The 21,725-nt window shown below is 39.2% G+C and overlaps 1 protein-coding gene across 2 annotated transcripts in view; it reads left to right on the top strand.

Moving 5' to 3' along the window:
- Positions 1-21,725, top strand: part of NELL1 (neural EGFL like 1) — an 875,786-nt gene that overhangs the window by 810,208 nt on the left and 43,853 nt on the right. The window contains exon 16 of one of the 2 annotated variants that reach the window (XM_060606213.3): positions 19,833-19,973. The exons of the other annotated variant lie outside the window; for it this stretch is intronic. Within the exon in view, the coding sequence (XP_060462196.2) occupies positions 19,833-19,973 (141 nt within the window). The remainder of the gene's footprint in view (positions 1-19,832; positions 19,974-21,725) is intronic. 2 annotated transcript variants of the gene reach the window in all.

Below are 21,725 nucleotides of genomic sequence, written 5' to 3'. Positions count from 1 at the left end.
AGGAAGCCAGTGTAGCTGCCGTGGCTAGCAAAGGAAATAGTGTTTGATGAATTTATAGAGATAAGAGCAGACAGATCATGTAACTTTGTAAGCCATCAAAAGAACTTTGACCTTTTACTCATTGATTGTGAGGAATGAGAGCAGGGAAGGTGTGCTGAGGAGGCAAATGACTTTGAAATGTAGAAAGATACATGTCGTGAAATGCTTTGGGCAGAAGGAAGAGAGGCCCCTGAGGTTAGCTAATCTGTAGGCAGTAGTAAATGTGTGCATGAACTTGTGTTAGAAGGCAGTTTAGAGATGTGGACCAGAGAGCCTCCAGACTAGAGAGAAGAGTTGGGGTGCAAACAGATTGGCTCTTTATGGAAGAATTTGGGAATGAATTTTTAGCCATAAAAAAAAGACTTCAGAGATAAAATTGGAAGGGTTCAACCAGGAAGAGGCTGATTCTCTTGTGATGAGTCAGTAAAGAAGGATATTTAAAGAAGACAGAGAGCCCTATCACCATTGCCATTGGCACCATTGTTAATAACCAGTACCTTTAAGTTTAATGGACTAAAAACTAGTTGATAATCAGAACTTGCAAAGAAGAAACAGTAAGAATGATGTCACCATATAATTTGTGTAGCAGTTAATTGACTCCAGAGTTTATTCATATCTTATTGGAGCTTTGTTTTTGATACACACAAAACATGTATTTTTTTAATTTGACTAAGGAAGAAACTGAGGTTTCTTAAAACTTATAGCAACCATTTGGTTGGCTAGTAGCAGAAGAAGGCATAATCCCAAAGCCTGGATCTCCCATCTGGGGTATTAAACCTAGAAGAGCACTGAGGTAGGCTATAACAAGATTTTTTAATTTTTCTTGTAAGAATGGAGGCCTGGAGACTTGGACTGTCTTGGCATGAACACATAGCTCCTCTGTGACCAAATAAGAAATAAAAATGAGAGAATGTTAATTATTGCAAGCCTAATGAATGCCTGCCTAGCTCTATAGAGTAGCTTTACATTGATCTCATTCAATCCTTAAAGCAACATTATGAGCTAGGTAAAACCATCTTCATTTAAGAACCAAGGAAACTGAAGCTGAAAAAAGATAAATAACTTGCTTAGTCCCACAACTAGGAATTAACAGAGCCAAGATTCAAACTCAAGTGCATCTGACTACAACTGTGTCACATTCTAAAACAAAACTTCTCTCCCACCTCTTTTGCTGTCTACATGATCTGTGATTGGTGCTGAGGGTTTTTTTTTCCTTGTTTACTTGTTTTTATTTTTAGAGATGGTGTCCGCATGACTTCTGACCTCTGCAGTCTTTCCACTTAATATGGAAAGAGGTTTATCAAAACAGGTAGGAAATACTGGCTGGAGCAATAAAACAACCTCAAACAGTGTGGTGCCTCATAGGAGACAAAAGTATTTCTGCTCATAGAAACAGTCCATGACAGTTCCAGGTCTGTGGAAGGGTTCCACTCTCCATAATCATGCAGGGAACCAGGCAGACAAAGGCTTTACCATTTTTAAGCCATTTGTGGCTTCCAAGGTTTCCTTGTATTGTAGCCCCCTGTGGGCAGATAGAAATAGTAAGGACATTCATGAGACATTTTTGTGGACCATACTGAAATGACATTACTTCTAGTTCTAGAGCTAGATCTCAGAAACATGGCCTCACTCGACTGCAAAGGAGGTGTTCCCGGGACACACCATAGGGAGTCCACGAAGAGGAGATAAAGAGCTAGCCTGTTCCTTTAACATAGTCTCTCTGTTTCATTTACGTATCTTTTTATTTTCCCTGAAACATTCTGATGCATGCTGTATGTTCAGTACAATCCTGGAAGTCAGCCAATATTAGCTAATAATCAGGTTTGTGTTTACTAGATTTTTGGCACTTAATGATATTGATTCCACTTAAATTCATGTGACTTTTTGGGGGGAGAGAACCCATGTTTTTATGGGGTGTATATGATACATTCAGATTCTACTCCTGAGTGTTTTACAATGTCACCGTTATCTCAAAATCCAAATGAATGTTTTTAAAGATCCAGAAATCACCTCTGCACCCTAACCAGTTTTTTGAGTACAAGTTAGCATTAATTTTTGTTTTCTGTTTTTTAGCAGTATATAGAGTTCAAGGTTAGTATTCTGTATAATAGGAGAAATAGAATAGATTTTGCTTAAGAGTCTTTTTTGTTCATTAATCCTATAAAGTTTGACTTTATTTTCCCAACATCTACAGATGAGAAGACAAAGATTTGGAAAAATCTTTACAATATATAGTGTGTTGGTGAGCAGGAATTTGAAGTCATGCTTGTCTCCAAAGTCCATATTCTGTTAACCATCATTATCTTTTTTGTTGTTGTTAACATTCCAGTTTGCTCTGATAGACTGTAAGTGCATGGGGCACAGAACACTTTGCTTTCATCTCTATCACAGGGTGTGATGTACATCATTTCATATATGTGTGCTCAATATAGTTGTGTTGAGTCATTGAAAGTATCAAAGTTTTTCTCACGTCTCAACCTCCTGACTCTATAAATCCTGAGAAAAGATAAAATCCAACTGCATCTTGAGCCTCTACTTCACTGTGAACTTTAACCAATGAATATGATGTACAATAGTATCTCTTTGAAAATAAGCTTTGAGATAAACTTTATTGATTTTGTTAATTTTCAGATAGCATTATCTTAGACAGAAAAGATCAGATGAAGGAAGAGACTCATCCAACTCAAGAGTATAGAATTATACAATAATCCAAGGATTTATTTGTGAAAGGCTTTTGATAGCAAATTTATTGTACATTCCAAATAGGATTCAAGGTGTTCCTTAGGACATATCCTATGAAAAAACCTTTGGCGGGGGGGGGGGGGGGGGTTGTGCCTGGGTGGCTCAGTTGGTTAAATGTCTGACTCTTGATCTTGACTCAGGTCATGATCTCAGGGTTATAGCCGAGTGTGGAGCCTGCTTAAGATTCTCTCCCTCACTCTCCCTTTGCCCCTCCCCCCCTCTAAAACAAACAATGAAACAAACAAAAAACTTTGGTAGTCACTTGGATTTCATTGTGATAAAAACCTGCAGGTACAGGTAGTGTTGTTTATTGACGGCAGTAGGAGCTCGGTGTCTTTTTGTTGCCTATTATGCTGCCTTGAAAAACTCTCTAAAGATTAGAAACAGAAACAAAGCGTTAAATGGAAACTACATGGTGCCCTTTAGAGGTAAATAACACATAAAGATTAAACTAACCCCATTATATTTAGTTCTATGAATTGACATTGTATCTTTGTGCTTTGCAAACAGCAGGAAATCTTGTGGTACTTTGAATCTGTTCAGGCACTCTTTTATTGTTCCTTTCATTCAGCCCATTGTCATTTATTTTTACATTCATTCCTTTTCAGACTGTTATTGAATACCTTCATATTACTTGATATTCTCTTACTGTAAATGTAATTCTAAGATGCTGTCTCTGTTCTTGGGGAAATTTGCATTTGAATGAAGGGCATAAAAGGGGAATTACTGGCATGGAGCAAGACGTGCTTAAATAGATGTGTGCATATATACTGAGCCACTAGGGGAGGGAGGACCTGGGTGTCTGGAGGAGTTGGAGAAGGTGATACTGGTTGGGGTTTAAAGGATGCTCATGTACACCTCCTTCCCTTGATCATGAGCCCTGGGATTTCCAGAATAATGTCTTTCCTTTTGCATCTACCACAACACAAATATCCTCTTTAGCACATCATACTTTCAGTTCAACAAGCATTAGAGAATTAAATAAATGCTATATCTTTGTGCAAATCTTCCTTTCTTCATTTGTCAACAAGATGATATGATAGAGACAAATACACATTCTAGCTAGTTCTGAACCTGGTTTCACCATTTGCTTGCTATGTGACCCAGGTTATAATGTGAGCTTTTACATAGCAGACATGTAGCACTAAGGATACAGAAATGGATACTGTTAGGTTCCACTCTTAAGAATCTCCCACCATCTATTGTTTCCTCTGCCACATTTTCAGATCTGTTCTGGGTTAAACTGAGGTTTAAACAAAATTCTAGGACTTGGTATAGGAAGGAAAAATTATACATATATATATATATATATATATATATGTGTGTATATATATATATATATATATATATATATATATATATATATATATATTATTTGTTTCCTTTGGAATAGGTAACACATTGTATGATGCAGCCAGGCTTCCCATACACATAGGGCAGGGAGAGGCTGAAGAAGGAGGCAGACTACTGAAAATCAGTAGGTGGCGGGTTTCATAGACAAAGGAACCTTAACATACAAGGCTTGTCATGAGCAGCTAGCTACAAGACGAGTAGATCTCCACACCCATCTGCCAGAATCTTAAAAGTTTATATCGAGGCCTTCACTGGGCTCAGTCATGTATATCGTCCATATGGTCTTAACACATTGCTTTCTCAAGGCTGTGTCCTTAAAACAGCTCTCTCTCTCTCTCTGGGAACAGTGGGCAGAATGTATATTCCAAGGAAAGGGGAGGGAGTGAGGAATACCTGATTGCCTAGGTCCAGGTCTCTGATCAGTTATGTCCTGATCTCTGTCTCTGTCCAGGTCTCTGATCAGCTGTTATGTCCTCTCAATGACTTTCCCCAACACAAGCTTACAGTAGTTAATCAGAATTCATTGAGAAAGAGTTGGATTCCATAGTGAACTCACAGAAACCCTATTTCCAGAGCATCTGTCTTGTTTGTTTGCCTGTGGCAGGTGCTGACTGGGAGGAACCAATCTCTGAGGACAAAGGCAGCACAACCCATTTATAATTTTTAAAGTCCCCAAAGTGTCACTGAAAAGCATCTAAGTGTTTTCTCTATTTGGGTTTGCAGGCGTTGCTTTTAATACTACTGTGACTATGTAGAAGAAACAGCCAGGTTTATGAACACCATGAAAATGTGAGCACCGTTCACGTGTAGCCTGGTTGCATATCAAATGAAAATGTTAGCTTACATTGTAGACCTTACAGAACAGAAATGTGCAGCTTTGTTACCAGATGCCAGTATGTGAGGAGCCCTGGTTATTCCCATTGAGTCACCAGAATCTGCTAAGGGCAGTGCAGCTGCCAGGCAAGGGGCATCTCTACCATGTTACTCATTTTCATTGCAAGCCAGGGGTTCCTCGGTGTCTCTGGGGGCAGTCATAGATATAACCATCTGGTTGTCTTCATTCTCTTGTTAGTATCCCTCGTGCCACACAGACAACTTCTGTCCTGCCTAATCATAGAAGCCTTTAATAGTCTCAGATATTATTTCATTCTGGGAACATAAATATCTGTGAACTGACAAAAAAATATTTGCATGTGATTTGCCACTCTTGCTCCTCTGAACCTGAACATTGAATTGAGGGCTGGAGGAATTATTGAAAGATGTTCAGATAACTTATCCTCCAAACTGGTATGCTTTTGAGAAGGACATGAGCAGCAGATGTAAACTAGGCTTATCCCAGGTCAATCAGGACATGCGATTATTTTGGTTATCTGAGAAGGTTTGGCTTGTGTATTCCCTCATTTCTTAAAATGCTGACTACCTGGAAAGTTGTTACCTGAAGACTGTCGGCAGTCTAGATGCTGACAGGATGTGTGGGGCGTCATGACTGCCTCTCTGGGGGCTTTGGAAATCGTTATCTTAGGTAGAATTTGTCGCTGCTCCATTGCAGACAGTTGTCTTTCAGCCTTAACATGGAGAAGCTATCTCTGAAAATCAGTCTTCTCATTACCCTTGTTTCTCTCAGTGACTGCATTTAAAAATGCTGAACTGACTCCATAAGCTGGGACTAGCCCTTTGTTTCTGAGACATAGCCTCAAGTTACCTCTCTGTTTCAATTTTTGAAATTCTAAGTGATCCAAGGTGTGTCCTCCAAAACGCACATCTGTAAAATTTCAGAAATTACAACATAGCTGTTTAAGATTAATTTTCTAGGGATTTATAATACATGACAATCTGACAGCCATAATGGAAGGTGCCACAGAAGCCTGGGTCCTTTGGGCTGATGACATTTAGAAACCTAAGGGATGCAAGTGGGACCTGGGAAGGAAGCTGACTAAGAGGACCCTAAACTCACTTTGCCCCACAAATAGGTAACACATCAGCATAAATCACCTGAAGACTGGCAGAACAAACTCAATCACCAAAAGTAGAGAACAGGCCACATACATGGAAGAAGGTAGGAAGGGTGGTGATGTGGTTTGGGAGAAAAATGGACCTTCACCACCTGTGGTCCAGAGAGAGCCTGGGTTGTGGAGAAGGGTGAGAAATAGTCACACTGGGAAAGGGGAATCCCTATAACATTTGGCTTTGAAAGTGAGAGGGGCTGAATTTCATGAGTTCTTACAACCAGTAATACTTAAAGCCTGAAATTTTAAAAATCAGCAGGCTCCACTCTGGAGTAGCTCAGAGGGCTTTAGGAAGCTGAGGCCTTGCCCTTAAAGAGACAACACATAAAAAACCCACAGAGATAAAGCATAGAAGTAAAAGTTTGAAAAAGGCCTGGGGCACATGGGAAGGAGACTGATTTACTCATCTCAGAGACTGTCCCAGAGAGGCAGGGAACACAGAGAGACCCTCTTCAGGAACAAAGGAGCTGGCGCAAGCCATTTCTACCTGTTCCCCTCAACATAAACATAGGGCCACCTGCGGGAACCAGGGTGGTGCCAATACTCACCAGCAAACATGCCTGCACCAAGCCCTGACCCCACACTTAGGCAGATCAAATATTTGTACTAAATCTTGCCTCAGTCGCAGCACTGCATTACCCAGAAGATAAGCCTAAATTTTGCCAGCACCCCATCTCCTGAATAGCACTTACTGCAGGACCTTAATTCTGGTGATGGTGACAGCAGGTTGCATTTTGCAAGCAGACCAGAACACAACTTATTAAAACACGCCCTACCCAGCTGGGAACCAAACACTATCCACAACCCGCAAAGAGAGCCTCTTCAGACAATTGAACTGAAGGAAGAAAAGGCCAGGGCTACAACAGGGTACACCCAACGCCTATAGGAGACAGTCCCTGAAGCGGCAGATCCTAAGGAGCAGGGAACACTGCACTCCAAGACACTATAGGACCTCTTCTTCATAAGGCCATTACCTTCAAGACAAAAGACAGAGCTGACTTTACTAACACACAGAAACAGATACAGAGAGTTAGACAAAATGAGGAGACAGAGGAATATATCTTTAAGAAAATAATAGGACCAAATCATAGCAAGAGACCTAATTGAAAAAGAAACAAGTAATATGCCTGATAGAATTTAAAGTAATGATCATAAAGATACTCGCTGGACTTGAGAAAAGAGCAGAGGACATCACTTCAAATGGAGGACATTTAACAAAGAGAAAAGAAAGAACCAATCAGAGATAATACAATTAATGAAATTTTAAAGTATACTTGATGGAATAAATAGCTAGAGAAAGCTAGAAAAACCAGAAGAATGAATTAATGACCTGGAAGACAGAGTAATGAAAGTAATCACCTGAAGAAATGAGAGGGGGAAAATTATGCAAATTGAGACTAGCCTTAGGGAACTCAGTGACTCCATCAAGCAAAATCACATTTGCATTATAGGGCTCCCAGAAGAAGAGAGAGAAAAGGGGGGAGAAAATTTACTCAAAAAATAATAGATGAAAATTTCCTGAATCTGGGGAAGGAAACAGATATCCAGATCCAGGTGACACAGAGATCCACCCAAGAAAATCATCACAAAGACATCCACACCAAGACATATAGTAATTAAAATGGTAATTAAAAAGTATTGATAAAAAAATTAAAAGCAGCAAGAGAAAAGAGTTAGATACAAGGGAAATCCCATAAGTCTTTCATGTGATTTTTCAGCAGAAACGTTACATGCCCAAAGAGAGAGTGTATCATGATATATTCAAGGTGCTAAAAGGGAAAAATCTGCAGCCAAGAATACTCTATGCAGCAAGGGTATTGTTCAAAATAGGAGAGATAGATTCTCAGACAAACAAAAACTAAAGAAAGGCACCTGCAGATTGAAAGTGGGGGGATAGAGAAACATTTGTCATACAAGTGGCTGGCAAAGCATGGGTAGCAATACTTACATCAGGCAAAATAGACTTTGGAACAAAGACTGTAACAGGCGATAAATAAGGACACTATGTAATAATAATGGAGACAACATGAAGATAAACAGTTGTAAATATTTAAACACCCAACATGAAAGCACCAAAATAACAAACATAAAAGAAGTAATCAACAGTAACAAATTAATAGTGGACACCCCACGTACATTAATGGACATATCATCCAAACAGAAAAACAACAAGGAAACAGTAGCTTTGTTTGTTCGTTTGTTTGTATGTTTAACTAGGGCTTTTATTTATTTTTTTAATATGAAATTTATTGTCAAGTTGGTTTCCATACAACACCCAGTGCTCATCCCAACAGGTGCCCTCCTCAATGCCCATCATCCACTTTCCCCTCCCTCCCACCCCCATCAACCTTCAGTTTATTCTCAGTTTTTAAGAGGCTCTTATGGTTTGCCTCCCTCCCTCTCTAACATTTTCTTTTTTTTCCCTTCCCTCCCCTATGGTCTTATGTTAAATTTCTCAGTATCCACATTAGAGTGAAAACATATGGTATCCGTCTTTCTCTGATGACTTATTTCACTTAGCATACCACTCTCCAGTTCCATCCACGTTGTTCCAAAAGGCCATATTTCATTCTTTCTCGTTGCCAAGTAGTATTCCATTGTGTATATAAACCACAATTTCTTTATCCATTCATCAGTTGATGGACATTTAGGCTCTTTCCATAGTTTGGCTATTGTTGAAAGTGCTGCTATAAACATTGGGGTACAAGTGCCCCTATGCATCAGCACTCCTGTATCCCTTGGGTAAATTCCTAGCATTGCTATTGCTGGGTCATAGGGTAGGTCTATTTTTAATTTTTTGAGGAACCTCCACACTGTTTCCAGAGTGGCTGCACAAGTTTACATTCCCACCAACAGTGCAAGAGGGTACCCGTGTCTCCACATCCTCGCCAGCATCTATAGTCTCCTGATTTGTTCATTTTAGCCACTCTGACTGGCGTGAGGTGATATCTCAGTAGGGTTTTGATTTGTATTTCCTTGATGAGGAGTGACGTGAAGCATCTTTTCATGTGCCTGATGGCCATCTGGATTTCTTCTTTAAAAAGTGTCTATTCATGTCTTCTGCCCATTTCTTCACTGGATTATTTGTTTTTCGGGTGTGGAGTTTGGTGAGTTCTTTACAGGTTTTGGATACTAGACCTTTGTCTGATAAGTCATTTGCAAATATCTTTTCCCATTCTGTCGGTTGCCTTTTAGTTTTGTTGATTGTTTCCTTGCAGTGCAGAACTTTTTATCTTCATGAGGTCCCAATAGTTCTTTTTTGCTTTTAATTCCCTTGCCTTTGGAGATGTGTCAAGTAAGAAATTGCTGCAGCTGAGGTCAAAGGGTTTTTTTCCTGCTTTCTCCTCTAGGGTTTTGGTGGTTTCCTGTGTCACATTCAGGTCCTTCATCCATTTTGAGTTCATCTTTGTGAATGGTGTAAGCAAGTGGTCTAGTTTCAACCTTCTGCATGTTGCTGTCCAGTTCTCCCAGCACCATTTGTTAAAGAAGCTGTCTTTTCCATTGGGTATCTTTCCTGCTTTGTCAAAGATTAGCTAGCCATACTTTTGTGGGTCTAGTTCTGGGGTTTCTATTCTATTCCATTGGTCTATGCATCTGTTTTTGTGCCAATACCATGCTGTCTTGATGATTACAGCATTGTAGTAGAGGCTAAAGTCTGGGATTGGGATGCCTCCCGCTTTGGTCTTCTTCAATATTACTTTCGCTATTCGGGGTCTTTTGTGGTTCCATACAAATTTTAGGATTGCTTGTTCTAGCTTCGAGAAGAATGCTGGTGCAATTTTGATTGGGATTGCATTGAATGTATACATAGCTTTGGGTAGTATTGACATTTGAACAATATTTACTCTTCTAATCTGTGAGCACAGAAGGTTTTTCCATTTCTTTGTATCTTCTTCAATTTCCTTCATAAGCTTTCTATAGTTTTCAGCATACAGATCTTTTACATCTTTGGTTAGGTTTATCCCTAGGTATTTTATGATTCTTGGTGCAATTGTGAATGGGATCAGTTTCTTCATTTGTCTTTCTGGTGCTTCATTACTAGTGTATAAGAATGCAACTGAATTCTGTACATTAGTTTTGTATCCTGTGACTTTGCTGAACTCATGTATCAGTTCTAGCAGACTTTCAGTGGAGTCAATCAGGTTTTCCATGTATAATATCATGTCATCTGCGAAAAGTGAAAGCTTGACTTTATCTTTGCCAATTTTGATGCCTTTGATTTCCTTTTGTTGTCTGGTTGCTGATGCTAGGACTTCCAACACTATGTTAAACAACAGCAGTGAGAGTGGACATCCCTGTCGTGTTCCTGATCTCAGGGGGAAAGCTCTCAGTTTTTCCCCATTGAGGATGATATTAGCTGTGGGCTTTTCATTACTGGCTTTTACGATGTTTAAGTATGTTTCTTCTATCCTGACTTTCTCGAAGGTTTTTATGAAGAAAATATGCTAAATTTTGTCAACTGCTTTTTCTGCATCGATTGACAGGATCATATGGTTCTTATCTTTTCTTTCATTAATGTGATGTATCACATTGATTGATTTGCAAATGTTGAACCAGCCCTGTAGCCCAGGAATGAATCTCACTTGATCATGGCGAATAATTTTGTTTTGTATGCTGTTGAATTCGATTTGCTGGTATCTTGTTGAAAATTTTTGCATCCATATTCATCAGGAATATTGGCCTGTAGTTCTCTTTTTTTTCCTGGGTCTCTGACTGGTTTGGGAATCAAAGTAATGCTGGCTTCATAGAAGGAGTCTGGAAGTTTTCCTTCCCTTTCTATTTTTTGGAACAGCTTGAGAAGGATAGGTATTATCTCTGCTTTAAATGTCTGGTACAATTCCCCAGGGAAGCCATCTGGTCCTGGACTCTTATTTGTTGAGAGATTTTTGATAACTGATTCAATTTCTTCATTGGTTATGGGTCTGTTCAAGTTTTCTATTTCTTCCTGTTTGAGTTTGGGAAGTGGGTTGGTGTTTAGGCATTTGTCCATTTCTTCCAGGTTGTCCAGTTTGTTGGCATATAATTTCTCATAGTATTCCCTGATAATTGCATATATTTCTGAGGAATTGGCTGTAATCATTCCATTTTCATTCATGATTTTATCTCTTTGGGTCCTCTCCCTTTTTGTTTTGAGAAGTCTGGCTAGAGGCTAGAGGTTTATCAGTTTTGTTTATTTTTTCAACAAACCAACTGTTGGTTTCATTGGTCTGCTCTACAGTTTTTTTTAGATTCTATATTGTTTATTTCTGCTCTGATCTTTATTATTTCTCTTCTTCTGCTGGGTTTGGGGTGTCTTTGCTGTTCTGCTTCTATTTCCTTTAGGTGTGCAGTTAGATTTTATATTTGGGATTTTCTTGTTTCTTGAGATAGGCCTGGATTGCAATGTATTTTCCTCTCAGGACCGCCTTCTCTATATCCCAAAGTGTTTGGATTGTTGTATTTTCATTTGCATTTGTTTCCATCTATTTTTTTAATTTCTTCCCTAATTGCCTGGTTGACCCATTCATTGTTTAGTAGTGTGTTCTTTAACCTCCATGCTTTTGGAGGTTTTCCAGACTTTTTCCCATGATTGATTTCAAGTTTCATAGCATTGTGGTCTGAAAGTGTGCATGGTATGATCTCAATTCTTTTATACTTATGAAGGGCTGTTTTGTGACCCAGTATGCGATCTATCTTGGAGAATGTTCCATGTGCACTCAAGAAGAAAGTATATTCTGTTGCTTTGGGATGCAGAGCTCTAAATATATCTGTCAGGTCCATTTGATCCAATGTATCATTCAGGGCCCTTGTTTGTTTATTGATCCTGTGTCTAGTTGATCTATCCATTGTTGTAAGTGGAGTATTAAAGTCCCCTGCAATTACCACATTCTTATCAATAAGGTTGCTTATGTTTGTAATTGTTGTATATATTTGGGGGCTCCCGTATTCAGCATATAGACATTTATAATTGTTAGCTCTTCCTGATGGATAGACCCTGTAATGATTATATAATGCCCTTCTTCATCTCCTGTTACAACCTTTAATTTAAAGTCTAGTTTGTCTGCTATAAGTATGGCTACTCCAGCTTTCTTTTGACTTCCAGTAGCATGATAGATAGTTCTCCATCCCCTCACTTTCAATCTGAAGGTGTCCTTAGGTCTAAAATGAGTCTCTTGTAGACAGCAAATAGATGGGTCTTGTTTTTTTAATCCATTCTGATACCCTGTCTTTTGGTTGCAGCATTTAGTCCATTTACATTCAGTGTTATTATGGAAAGATATGGGTTTAGAGTCATTGTGATATCTGTAGGTTTCATGCTTGTAATGATGTCTCTGGTACTTTATGTTCCTTGCAGCATTTCACTCACAGAATCCCCCTTATGATCTTTCTTGTAGGGCTGGTTTAGTGATGAATTCCTTCCGTTTTTGTTTGTTTGGGAAAACCTTTATCTCTCCTTCTATTCTGAAAGACAGACTTGCTGGATAAAGGATTCTCAGCTGCCTATTTTTTCTGTTCATCACATTGAAGTTTTCCTGCCATTCCATTCTGGCCTGCCAAGTTTCTGTAGATAGGTCAACCACTATTCTTATGTGTCTACCTTTGTAAGTTAGAGCACGTTTACCCCTAGCTGCTTTCAGAATTTTCTCTTTATCCTTGTATTTTGCCAGTTTCACTATGATATGTTGTGCAGAAGATTGATTCAAGTTACGTCTGAAGGGAGTTCTCTGTGCCTCTTGGATTTCAATGCCTTTTTCCTTCCCTAGATCAGGGAAGTTCTCAGCTATGATTTGTTCAAGTACACCTTCAGCCCCTTTCTGTCTCTCTTCTTCTTCTCTAATTCCTATGATATGGATATTGTTCCGTTTGATTGCATCACTTAGTTCTCTAATTCTCCCCTCATACTCCTGGATGTTTTTATCTCTCTTTTTCTCAACTTCCTCTTTGTCCATAATTTTATCTTCTAATTCACCTATTCTCTTCTCTGCCTCTTCAATCCGTGCTATGGCCACCTCCATTTTATTTTGCACCTCATTTATAACATTTTTTAGTTACTTGTGATTATTTCTTAGTCCCTTGATCTCTGTAGCAATAGATTGTCTCCTGTCCTCTATGCTTTTTTCAAGCCCAGCGATTAGTTTTATGACCATTATTCTAAATTCTTCTTCCATTATATTGCTTAAATCGTTTTTGATCAATTTGTTAGCTGTCGCTACTTCCTGGCATTTCTTTTGAGGAGAATTCTTCCATTTCGTCATTTTCTGTAATCCCTGCGGTAGCTCCAAACTGCAGGGCATTTCCCCTGTGCTGTCCAGAGTATTTTGTGTTGGTGGGTGGGGCTGCAGTCAGACCCAGTGTCTTCCCCCAGCCCACCTCAGGGGCCACTGGTGTGCCTTATCTTCCTCTCTCCCAGGGGCAGGAATTGTGGAGTGGTGTGACCCCTGTCTGGGCTACCTGCACACTGCTAGGCTTGTGGTGCTGCTCTGATGGGATCTGGCCAAGGGCGTATTAGCCGGGGTGGATCTGCAAGTTGCACAGGGGCAGGATGGGCAGGCTTAACTTGTTTTGCCATTGGGTGGTCCCCTGTGGGAGGGGCCCTGCATTGCTGGGAGGGAGGCAGTCCTGTGGGAGGGATGGATCCACAGAAGCACAGCGTTGTGTGTACGTGTGGTGCTAGCAGGTTCATTGATGGGAACTGGTTCCCATTGGAATGTCAGCTGGGGGGTGGGAGAGGGAGATGCCTCTTGGCAGTGCCTTTGTTCCCCCACTGATTTCTGTCCTTCCAGGGCTCAACAACTCTCCCTCCAGGCATCCTCTCACCCTCACTGCTCTCCAAGAGCAGAGCTGTTGACTTTTAACATTCCAGATGTTAAGTCCCACTCGCTGGCTGTCAGAACTCATGGAGTCCAGCCCCTCCACTTTTTCAAGCCAGACTTCGGGGGCTCTGCCTTGCCGGCAGGCTGCCCCTCCACCACCCCGGCTCCCTCCCGCCAGTCTGTGTAGCATGCACTGCCTTTCTGCCCTTCCTACCCTCTTCCGTGTGTCTCTTGTCTACACTTGCCTCCGGAGAGTCCATTCTGCTAGTCTTCCAGTAGTTTTCTGGGTTATTTAGGCTGATGTGGGTGGAATCTAAGGTATCAGCAGGAGGAGGTGAGCCCAGCATCCTCCTATGCCTCCATCTTCCCCACCATCCTCTATCAGGAAACGGTAGCTTTGAATGACACACTGGACCAGGTGGATTTAGCAGATATATTCAGAACATTCCATATTAAAGCAGAATACACATTCTTTTTAAGGGAACATTGACCTTTCTTTAGAATAGATAACAAATCGGCCACAAAAGGAATTTCAATGAATTCAAAAAGATCCAGTTCATACTGTGCGTCTTTTCTGACCCAACACTATGAAACTAGAAATCAACCACAAGAAAAAGTCTTGAGAGAGCACAAATACATTGAAGTTAAACAACATGTTAGTAAACAATGAATGGGTCAACCAGAAAATAAAAGAAGTTAAAAAATACATGGAAACAAGTGAAAATTAAAATACAATGGTCCAGAGTATTTGGGATGCAGCAAAAGAAGTTCTGAGACAGAAATTTATAGCAACACAGGCTTACCTCAAGAGCAAGAAAAATCACAAATAAAAAAACCTAACTTTATACCTAAAGGAGCTAGAAAAAAAACTGAAGCCAGCAGAAGAAAGTAAATAGTTACAAATAAAAGCAGAAATCAATTATGTAGAAACTGAAAAACAATAGAACAGAACAATGAAACCAGGAGCTGATTCTTTGAAAAGATCAACAAAATTGATAAACCTCAGCTATACTCATCCCCCCCAAAAAGAGGACTCAAACAACATCACAATGAAAAGAGAAATAACAACTAATCTCACAGACACACACACACACACACACAATTGTAAGATAATATTATGAAATAATTTATGCTAACAAATTGGACAACCTAGAAGAAATGGATAAATTTCTAGAAACATATAACCTACCAAAACTTGAGGAAGAAACAGAATAACTCTCAACAAACAAAAGTCCAGGACCAGATGGCTGAATAGGCAAACTTTACCAAACATTTAAACAAGAGTTAATACCTATTCTTCCCAAATGATTCCAATAAGTAGAAGAGGAAGGAAAGGTACCAAATTCATTCTATGAGGCCATCATCACCCTAATATGATAACCAGATAAAGTTAACACCAAAAAAGAGAACTATAGGCCAACATCACTGATGAACAGAGATGCAAAAATTGTAACAAAATACTAGCAAATCAAATCCAACAATACATTAAAAAATCATTTACCATGATCAGGTGGGATTTTTTCCTGGGATGCAATGGTGGCTCAACATTCACAAACCAATCAGTGTAACATCACATCAATAAGAGTATAAAAATCACATGATTATGTCAATAGATATAGAAAAAGCATTTGACAAAGTACAACATTCACTCATTATTTGAAAAAAAAATCTCAACAAAGTAGATTTACATGAAACATACCTCAACATAATAAAAGCCTTATATGAAAAACCCACAGTGAACATCATAATGGGAAAAACCAAGAGCCTTTACCCTAAGTTCAGGAACAAAATAAGGGTGTCCACTCTCACCACTTTTATTAAATATAGTAATAGAAGTCCTAGTAATAGCAATAAGACAACAAAAGAAATAAAAGACCTTCATATTGGTAAGGAAAAAGTAAAACTTTCACTATTTGCAGATGACATGATCCTATATATAGAAGACCCAAAAGATTCCTCTACAAAATTACTAGAAGTGATAAATGAATTCACTAATATCATAGGATACAAAATCAGTGTACAGAAATCTGTTGCATTCCTATAGGCTAATAATGAAACAGCAGAGAGTGTAATGAAAACAATCCCATTTACAGTTGCACCAAAAATAATAAAATACCTAGGAATAAACTTGTCTGAAGAAGTAAAAGACCTGTACTCTGAAAACTGTAAAACACTAATGAAAGAAAGTGAAGATGACATAAACAAATGGAAAGGTATTCCATGCTCACGGGTTGGAAGAACAAATACTGTTTAAATGTCTATACTACCCAAAGCAATCTACACATTTAATGCAATCCCTATCAAAATTCCAATAGGATTTTTCACAGAACCAGAACAAGCAATCCTATAATTTGCCTGTAACTGCAAAAGACCCCAAAAGGCCAATGTAATCTCACAAAAAGAGTAACAAAACTGGAGGTATCACAATTCCAGACTTAAAGTTATCTTACAAAGCTGAAGTAGTCAAACACTATGGCACTGGCATAAAAAAGACACAAAGATCAATGGAACAGAATAGAAAGGCCAGAAATAAACCCACAGCTATATAGTCAATTAATTTTCGACAAAGGAGGAAAGAATATACAATGGGAAAGAGTCTCTTCAAATGTTGCTGGGAAAACTGGACAGCTACATGGGAAAAAAATGAACCTGGACTGCTTTCTTGTGCCATACACAAAAATAAAGTCACAATGGATTAAGGACATAAATGTGAGGCCTTAAGCCATATAAATCCTAGAAGTGAGCATAGCCAGTCATGTCTCTGAAATTGGCCATAGCAGCATTTTCTGGATATATCTTCTGAGGCAAGGTAATTAAATGCAAAAATAAACTATTGTGACTACTTCAAAATAAAAGTTTCTGCACAGTGAAGGAAACAGTCAACAAAACTAAAAGGCAACCTATGAAATGGGGGAAAATATTTTCAAATGACATATCCAATAAAGGGTTAGTATCCAAAATACATAAAGAACTAATACAAGGGTGCCTGGGTGGCTCAGTTGGTTGACTGTCTGACTCTTGGCTTCAGCTCAGGTCATGATCTCATAGTTCATGAATTCAAGCCCTATATCAGGCTCCATGCTGGCCCTGAGCCTCTCCCTGCCCCCCTGCCCCGCTCGTTCTCTCTCTATGTCTCTGTCTCTCTCTCATATAAATAATTTTTAAAAAATTTTAAAGAAATAATACAATTCAACACCCAAAAAACAAATAATCCAATATAAAAATTGGGCAGAAGGGTGCCTGGGTGGCTCAGTTGGTTAAGCATCTGACTTTGGCTCAGGTCATGATCTCATGGTTCGCAAGTTCAAGCCCCGCATCAGGCTCTGTGCTGACAGCTCAGAACCTGAAACCTGCTTCGGATTCTGTGTCTCCCTCTCGCTCTGCCCCTGCCCTGCTCATACTCTGTCTCTGTCTCTCAAAAAGTAAATAAAAGTTAAAAAAGTATATTAAAAATTGGGCAGAAGACATGAACAGACAATTCTCCAAAGAAGACATACAGATGACAAACAGAAGAGAAACTCATGAAGAGATCATGAGTGATCAATGTTACTCATCATCAGGGAAATTCAAATCAAAACTACAATGAGATATCACCTCACACCTGTCAGAATGGCTAAAATCAACAACACAAGAAAGAACTAGTGTTGGTGAGGATGTGTAGAAAAAGGAACCCTCATGTATTGGTGGTGGGAATGCAAACTGGTGCAGCCACTGTGAAAAACACTATGGACATTCCTCAAAAATTTAAAAATGGAATCACCCTATGATCCAGTGATCACTCTACTGGGTATTTATCCCCCAAAATACAAAAGCACTAACTCAAAAGGATACATGCCCCCACCAACCCCCATGTTTATTGCAGCATGATGTCGTATTAGTATTTCAGTGTATGTATTTTACCATAGCCAAATTATGGAAATAGCCCAAGCAAGTGTCCATTTATGGATGAATGGACAGAGATGTGGTATATATATACAATGGAGTATTATTCAGCCATAAAAGAATAAAATCTTGCCATTTGCAATGACATGGATGGAGCTAGAGAGTATAATGGTAAGCAAAATAAGTCAGAGAAAGACAAATACTATATAATTTCACTCATGTGTGAAATTTAAGAAACAAGGAAGTGAAAAAAATACAAAACCAAAAAACAGACTTTTAACTACAGAGAAGAAACTCATGTTACCAGAGGGGGGAGGGGGGATGCATGAAATAGCTGATGGGGATTAAAGAGTACACTTATCATTATGAGCACTAAGTAATGTATAGCATTGTTGAATCAATATGTTGTACACCTGAAACTAATATAATGCTGTATGTTAACTGTACTGAAATTCAAATGAAAAAAATAATGAGGAAAAAGAAAGCTAAGGGATGCTATGTGTCAAAGAACTATAAGGACCGTAGGATAACAAATCGTAAAGGAGGAAGATAGCAGCCGGAAACAACAGCAACAACACAAAGCTGGATTTGCCTAGTATAAAGAGCTGCACTTTTTCTCTCTTTACTTGGCTGGGATGCCATGACATGAGACTGACGGGTTGCAAGCTACATTCACAGCCCTGTGCACACCTTAGGACATGTCAAGGTAATAGAAACACTGGTAGCTGATTGCCCCTGAGATGATGCCTACAGCAGGGCACTGCTGAAAAAGATTCCAAAATGTGTTTTATTCGTGACGTGTTATTTCCCAATATTAATTAGATTTCTATTTGTATAAGACTGTCATAGTTAAAATATTAACAGGAGAACTGGTAAAAGATTCCCAGGCAACAATCGCTATATTCCAACAAATAATTACATGGAAAGATTCTCTAAAAATGAGCTGACCCTGGCATGACAATTGACAGCTCGTCTTTCTACAGTGGTGTCAGCTCCTTCAGCTCAGAGGCAAGCCTTTGGGCTAGAGAATCTGTGCATGATCTAGGCATTTGCTTATGTGAAAAAGCCAGATCCTAGAGCAAACAAAGCCCAGAACATGTCCTTCCATCAGGAATGATTTGAAGAATGAGGATCTCTCATTGACTCTCATAAATCAAGTACTTAAGCTTTAAAAGAATTCTGAACAGGGGCATCTGGGTGACTCAGTGGGTTAAGCATCCGACTTTGGCTCAGGTCATGATCTTGCTGTCTGTGAGCTCAAGCCTGGTGTCAGGCTCTGTGCTGACAGCTCAGAGCCTGGAGCTTGCTTTGGATTCTCCGTGTGTACCTGTCTCTCTGCCCACCTCTCTCTCTCTCTTTCTCTCTCTCAAAAATAAATATTTAAAAAATTGTAAATAAAGTAATTGGAGCAGTAGTTACCCAACTATGCTTCCCAAAACATTAGTCTCACAGGATCCTAGAGGTATCCCAAGAAAAAGTAACCCTCAGGCACAGAAATTTGGAAAACAGTGCATAGTATTCTTCTTTCTGAGCTTTGCAAGGCATATGAATATGCTGTCTCTTTGATACCGCTGTACAAAAGAAACCCGTTTAACACTATTTAACCTAGAGTTTCCTGAGCTTATTTATTCATAGATATTTCCAAGGAACAGCACACAATATCTGGAATTACTATTTTGGAAACCATAAAGAAAAAGCCATATATACTCAATACCTAAAATGTGCCAAACATCCTCAATTTACTTTTTGATTATGCAGAAGCCAACAAAACAGGATAGGATGTCTTCATGATCATCAGCTCTCATTTATTATTTAGTATATGAGAACACACCCATAGCATTCAGTTTGTTTGGATTCGGGGGTAAAAATGGGATTTGATTTTTCCTGTGACTTTCATTTTGGGTGACTAACCAGTTTTAACTGCTATGTTGACATGAGCATGTTTTAGGTGTTTACTGAAAGGTTAGTGTCAAAAGAATTTAATGTCCTGGTGGGCTTGTGTTTTTCTCTGAGGCAGATATTGATGAATGCACAGAGGGAATCATTGAGTGCCACAACCATTCCCGCTGCGTTAACCTGCCAGGGTGGTACCACTGTGAGTGCAGAAGCGGTTTCCATGACGATGGGACCTATTCACTGTCCGGGGAGTCCTGTATTGGTAAGCAGCTTTTAGCCATGCCCTCATCCTTCTGGACCTTTGCAGGAGGGGCAGCCTGCTTTGGCACTCTTTTCAGCTTCCATGTTAAAATATGACCCCTTGCTGGTTAAACTCATTAGTTTTCAAATTTCCTCCCTCAACAATTCAGGGATTAGGTAGGGATTATGCAGTGTGGGGTTTTAGGATTTTTATATGGAAACTGGGGCAGTCAGAGTATCAAAGCCTGAGTCTGTATGCTGTGGCTTTTAGTTCTTTTGAAGTAAAATCATGATGGCTTGCTGAAATTTCTAACAGTTTGAGAAACAGAAGTGGGAGAAGAAGAAATACTACTAGACTGAGAAAGTTTAGTTTAAATTCCAGCTCTTATACTGCACCTCTCTGAGACTTCTTCTGTGAATGTGACAAAAGTAGAATAATGATATATATGTGTTGCCAGGTTTAAGTGGGATACCACACACTTAAAAATTGTAAGCTTTACATTGTTATGCAAACATAATATAGCTGCATTAACCTTATTATTGTTATTACCACCGTCATCCTTACAAAGTTTCCTTTCATCACTGTTCTGCTTGAGATTCTGTTAAATGCTGAACAGAGGAAATTAACAGTTTTTCATCTTCAAGACCCTACAACGTTCATAAAATACAAACAACTGATCAAAACTCTAATTGTTTCCATGAGAACCTTGGCCATTCCACTTATGTCATGTCCTGTGAACTCAGCTAAATTCTTTAGGCTGATTTGGACAGACCTAAAGGGCAAGCATTCTGGCTTTGGGTCCAGACTGCTGAATTAGAAAATGCAAATTTGATTTTGAAAATTCATTCATTCTCTTGTCTTTGCTCGTTGCATATCTTTTTTTTTAATGGTTGCTACTGAGATCCATCTAATGTTTTTCTGTTTTTCCCAACTTCTCCCCTGAGGTTGTTTTACAGTAAAGATGAATTAAGGAACAGTGGGTGCACAGCATGAACTGTCCACCACAGTTTGACGCCACTGTTGAGAGGCATGCAGTGTAGTTGTGAAAAGCATGGATCCTAGAGCCAGACTCCCTGCATCAGAGTCTAGCTCTGTCATTTCTAAGTTCCCTGTGGCAAGATCTTATCTAGTCCACACCTCAGTTATCTCATCTGAAAAATGGAAATGTTCTATCTAGGTCAGAGGAGTGCTGGGAGAACTAGTTGAATTGACACCTGTTAAATGTGGACTGAATGTTAGTTACTGTTATCTTAAATTTTCCTACATATTCAGCACTCTGCCCCCGGATCTGTATATGTTTATTTTATTCTTAAAATAAAGATCTGTGACCTTAGGGAGAGGTTTACATTTATCCTGAGTCTTCAGATACTTCCTTTACATATGGCCAAGAACTTCTGTATGTGTGTACCTCAGTGTGAATAAATGTTACGTGAATAGGCATAGATAGAATGGCAGTTGTTATTGAGAAATGGAGGTAGAGAGATGGAATACTGACATATGTGGTATTATATTTGGGCACTAAAAATTAAAATGTCATTTTTAAACAGTGTATTTGACCTCATTAAATGGGAGACTCTTGGCTTTTTATTGGATAAAGGGGCTGAGAGATCACCTAGTTAAACCAATTTTATAACTGCTTGGACCTGCCATGGCCTTGCACACTTATGTGCCTTTGCTTATGCTCTCCCTTCTGGCTGGGAGAGAACGGAACTTTGAATCGAAGATGACCCTATCTTTTCTTTGATCATGTTGATTCATATACAGATCTGTTCT

The sequence above is a fragment of the Panthera onca genome, chromosome D1, assembly GCF_046562875.1.
Source record: "Panthera onca isolate mPanOnc1 chromosome D1, mPanOnc1 haplotype 2, whole genome shotgun sequence".
In the NCBI taxonomy this organism is placed as follows: domain Eukaryota; kingdom Metazoa; phylum Chordata; class Mammalia; order Carnivora; family Felidae; genus Panthera; species Panthera onca.
The sequence above is the reverse complement of the archived record's forward strand: the minus strand, read 5'-3'. Positions and strand labels throughout refer to the sequence as shown.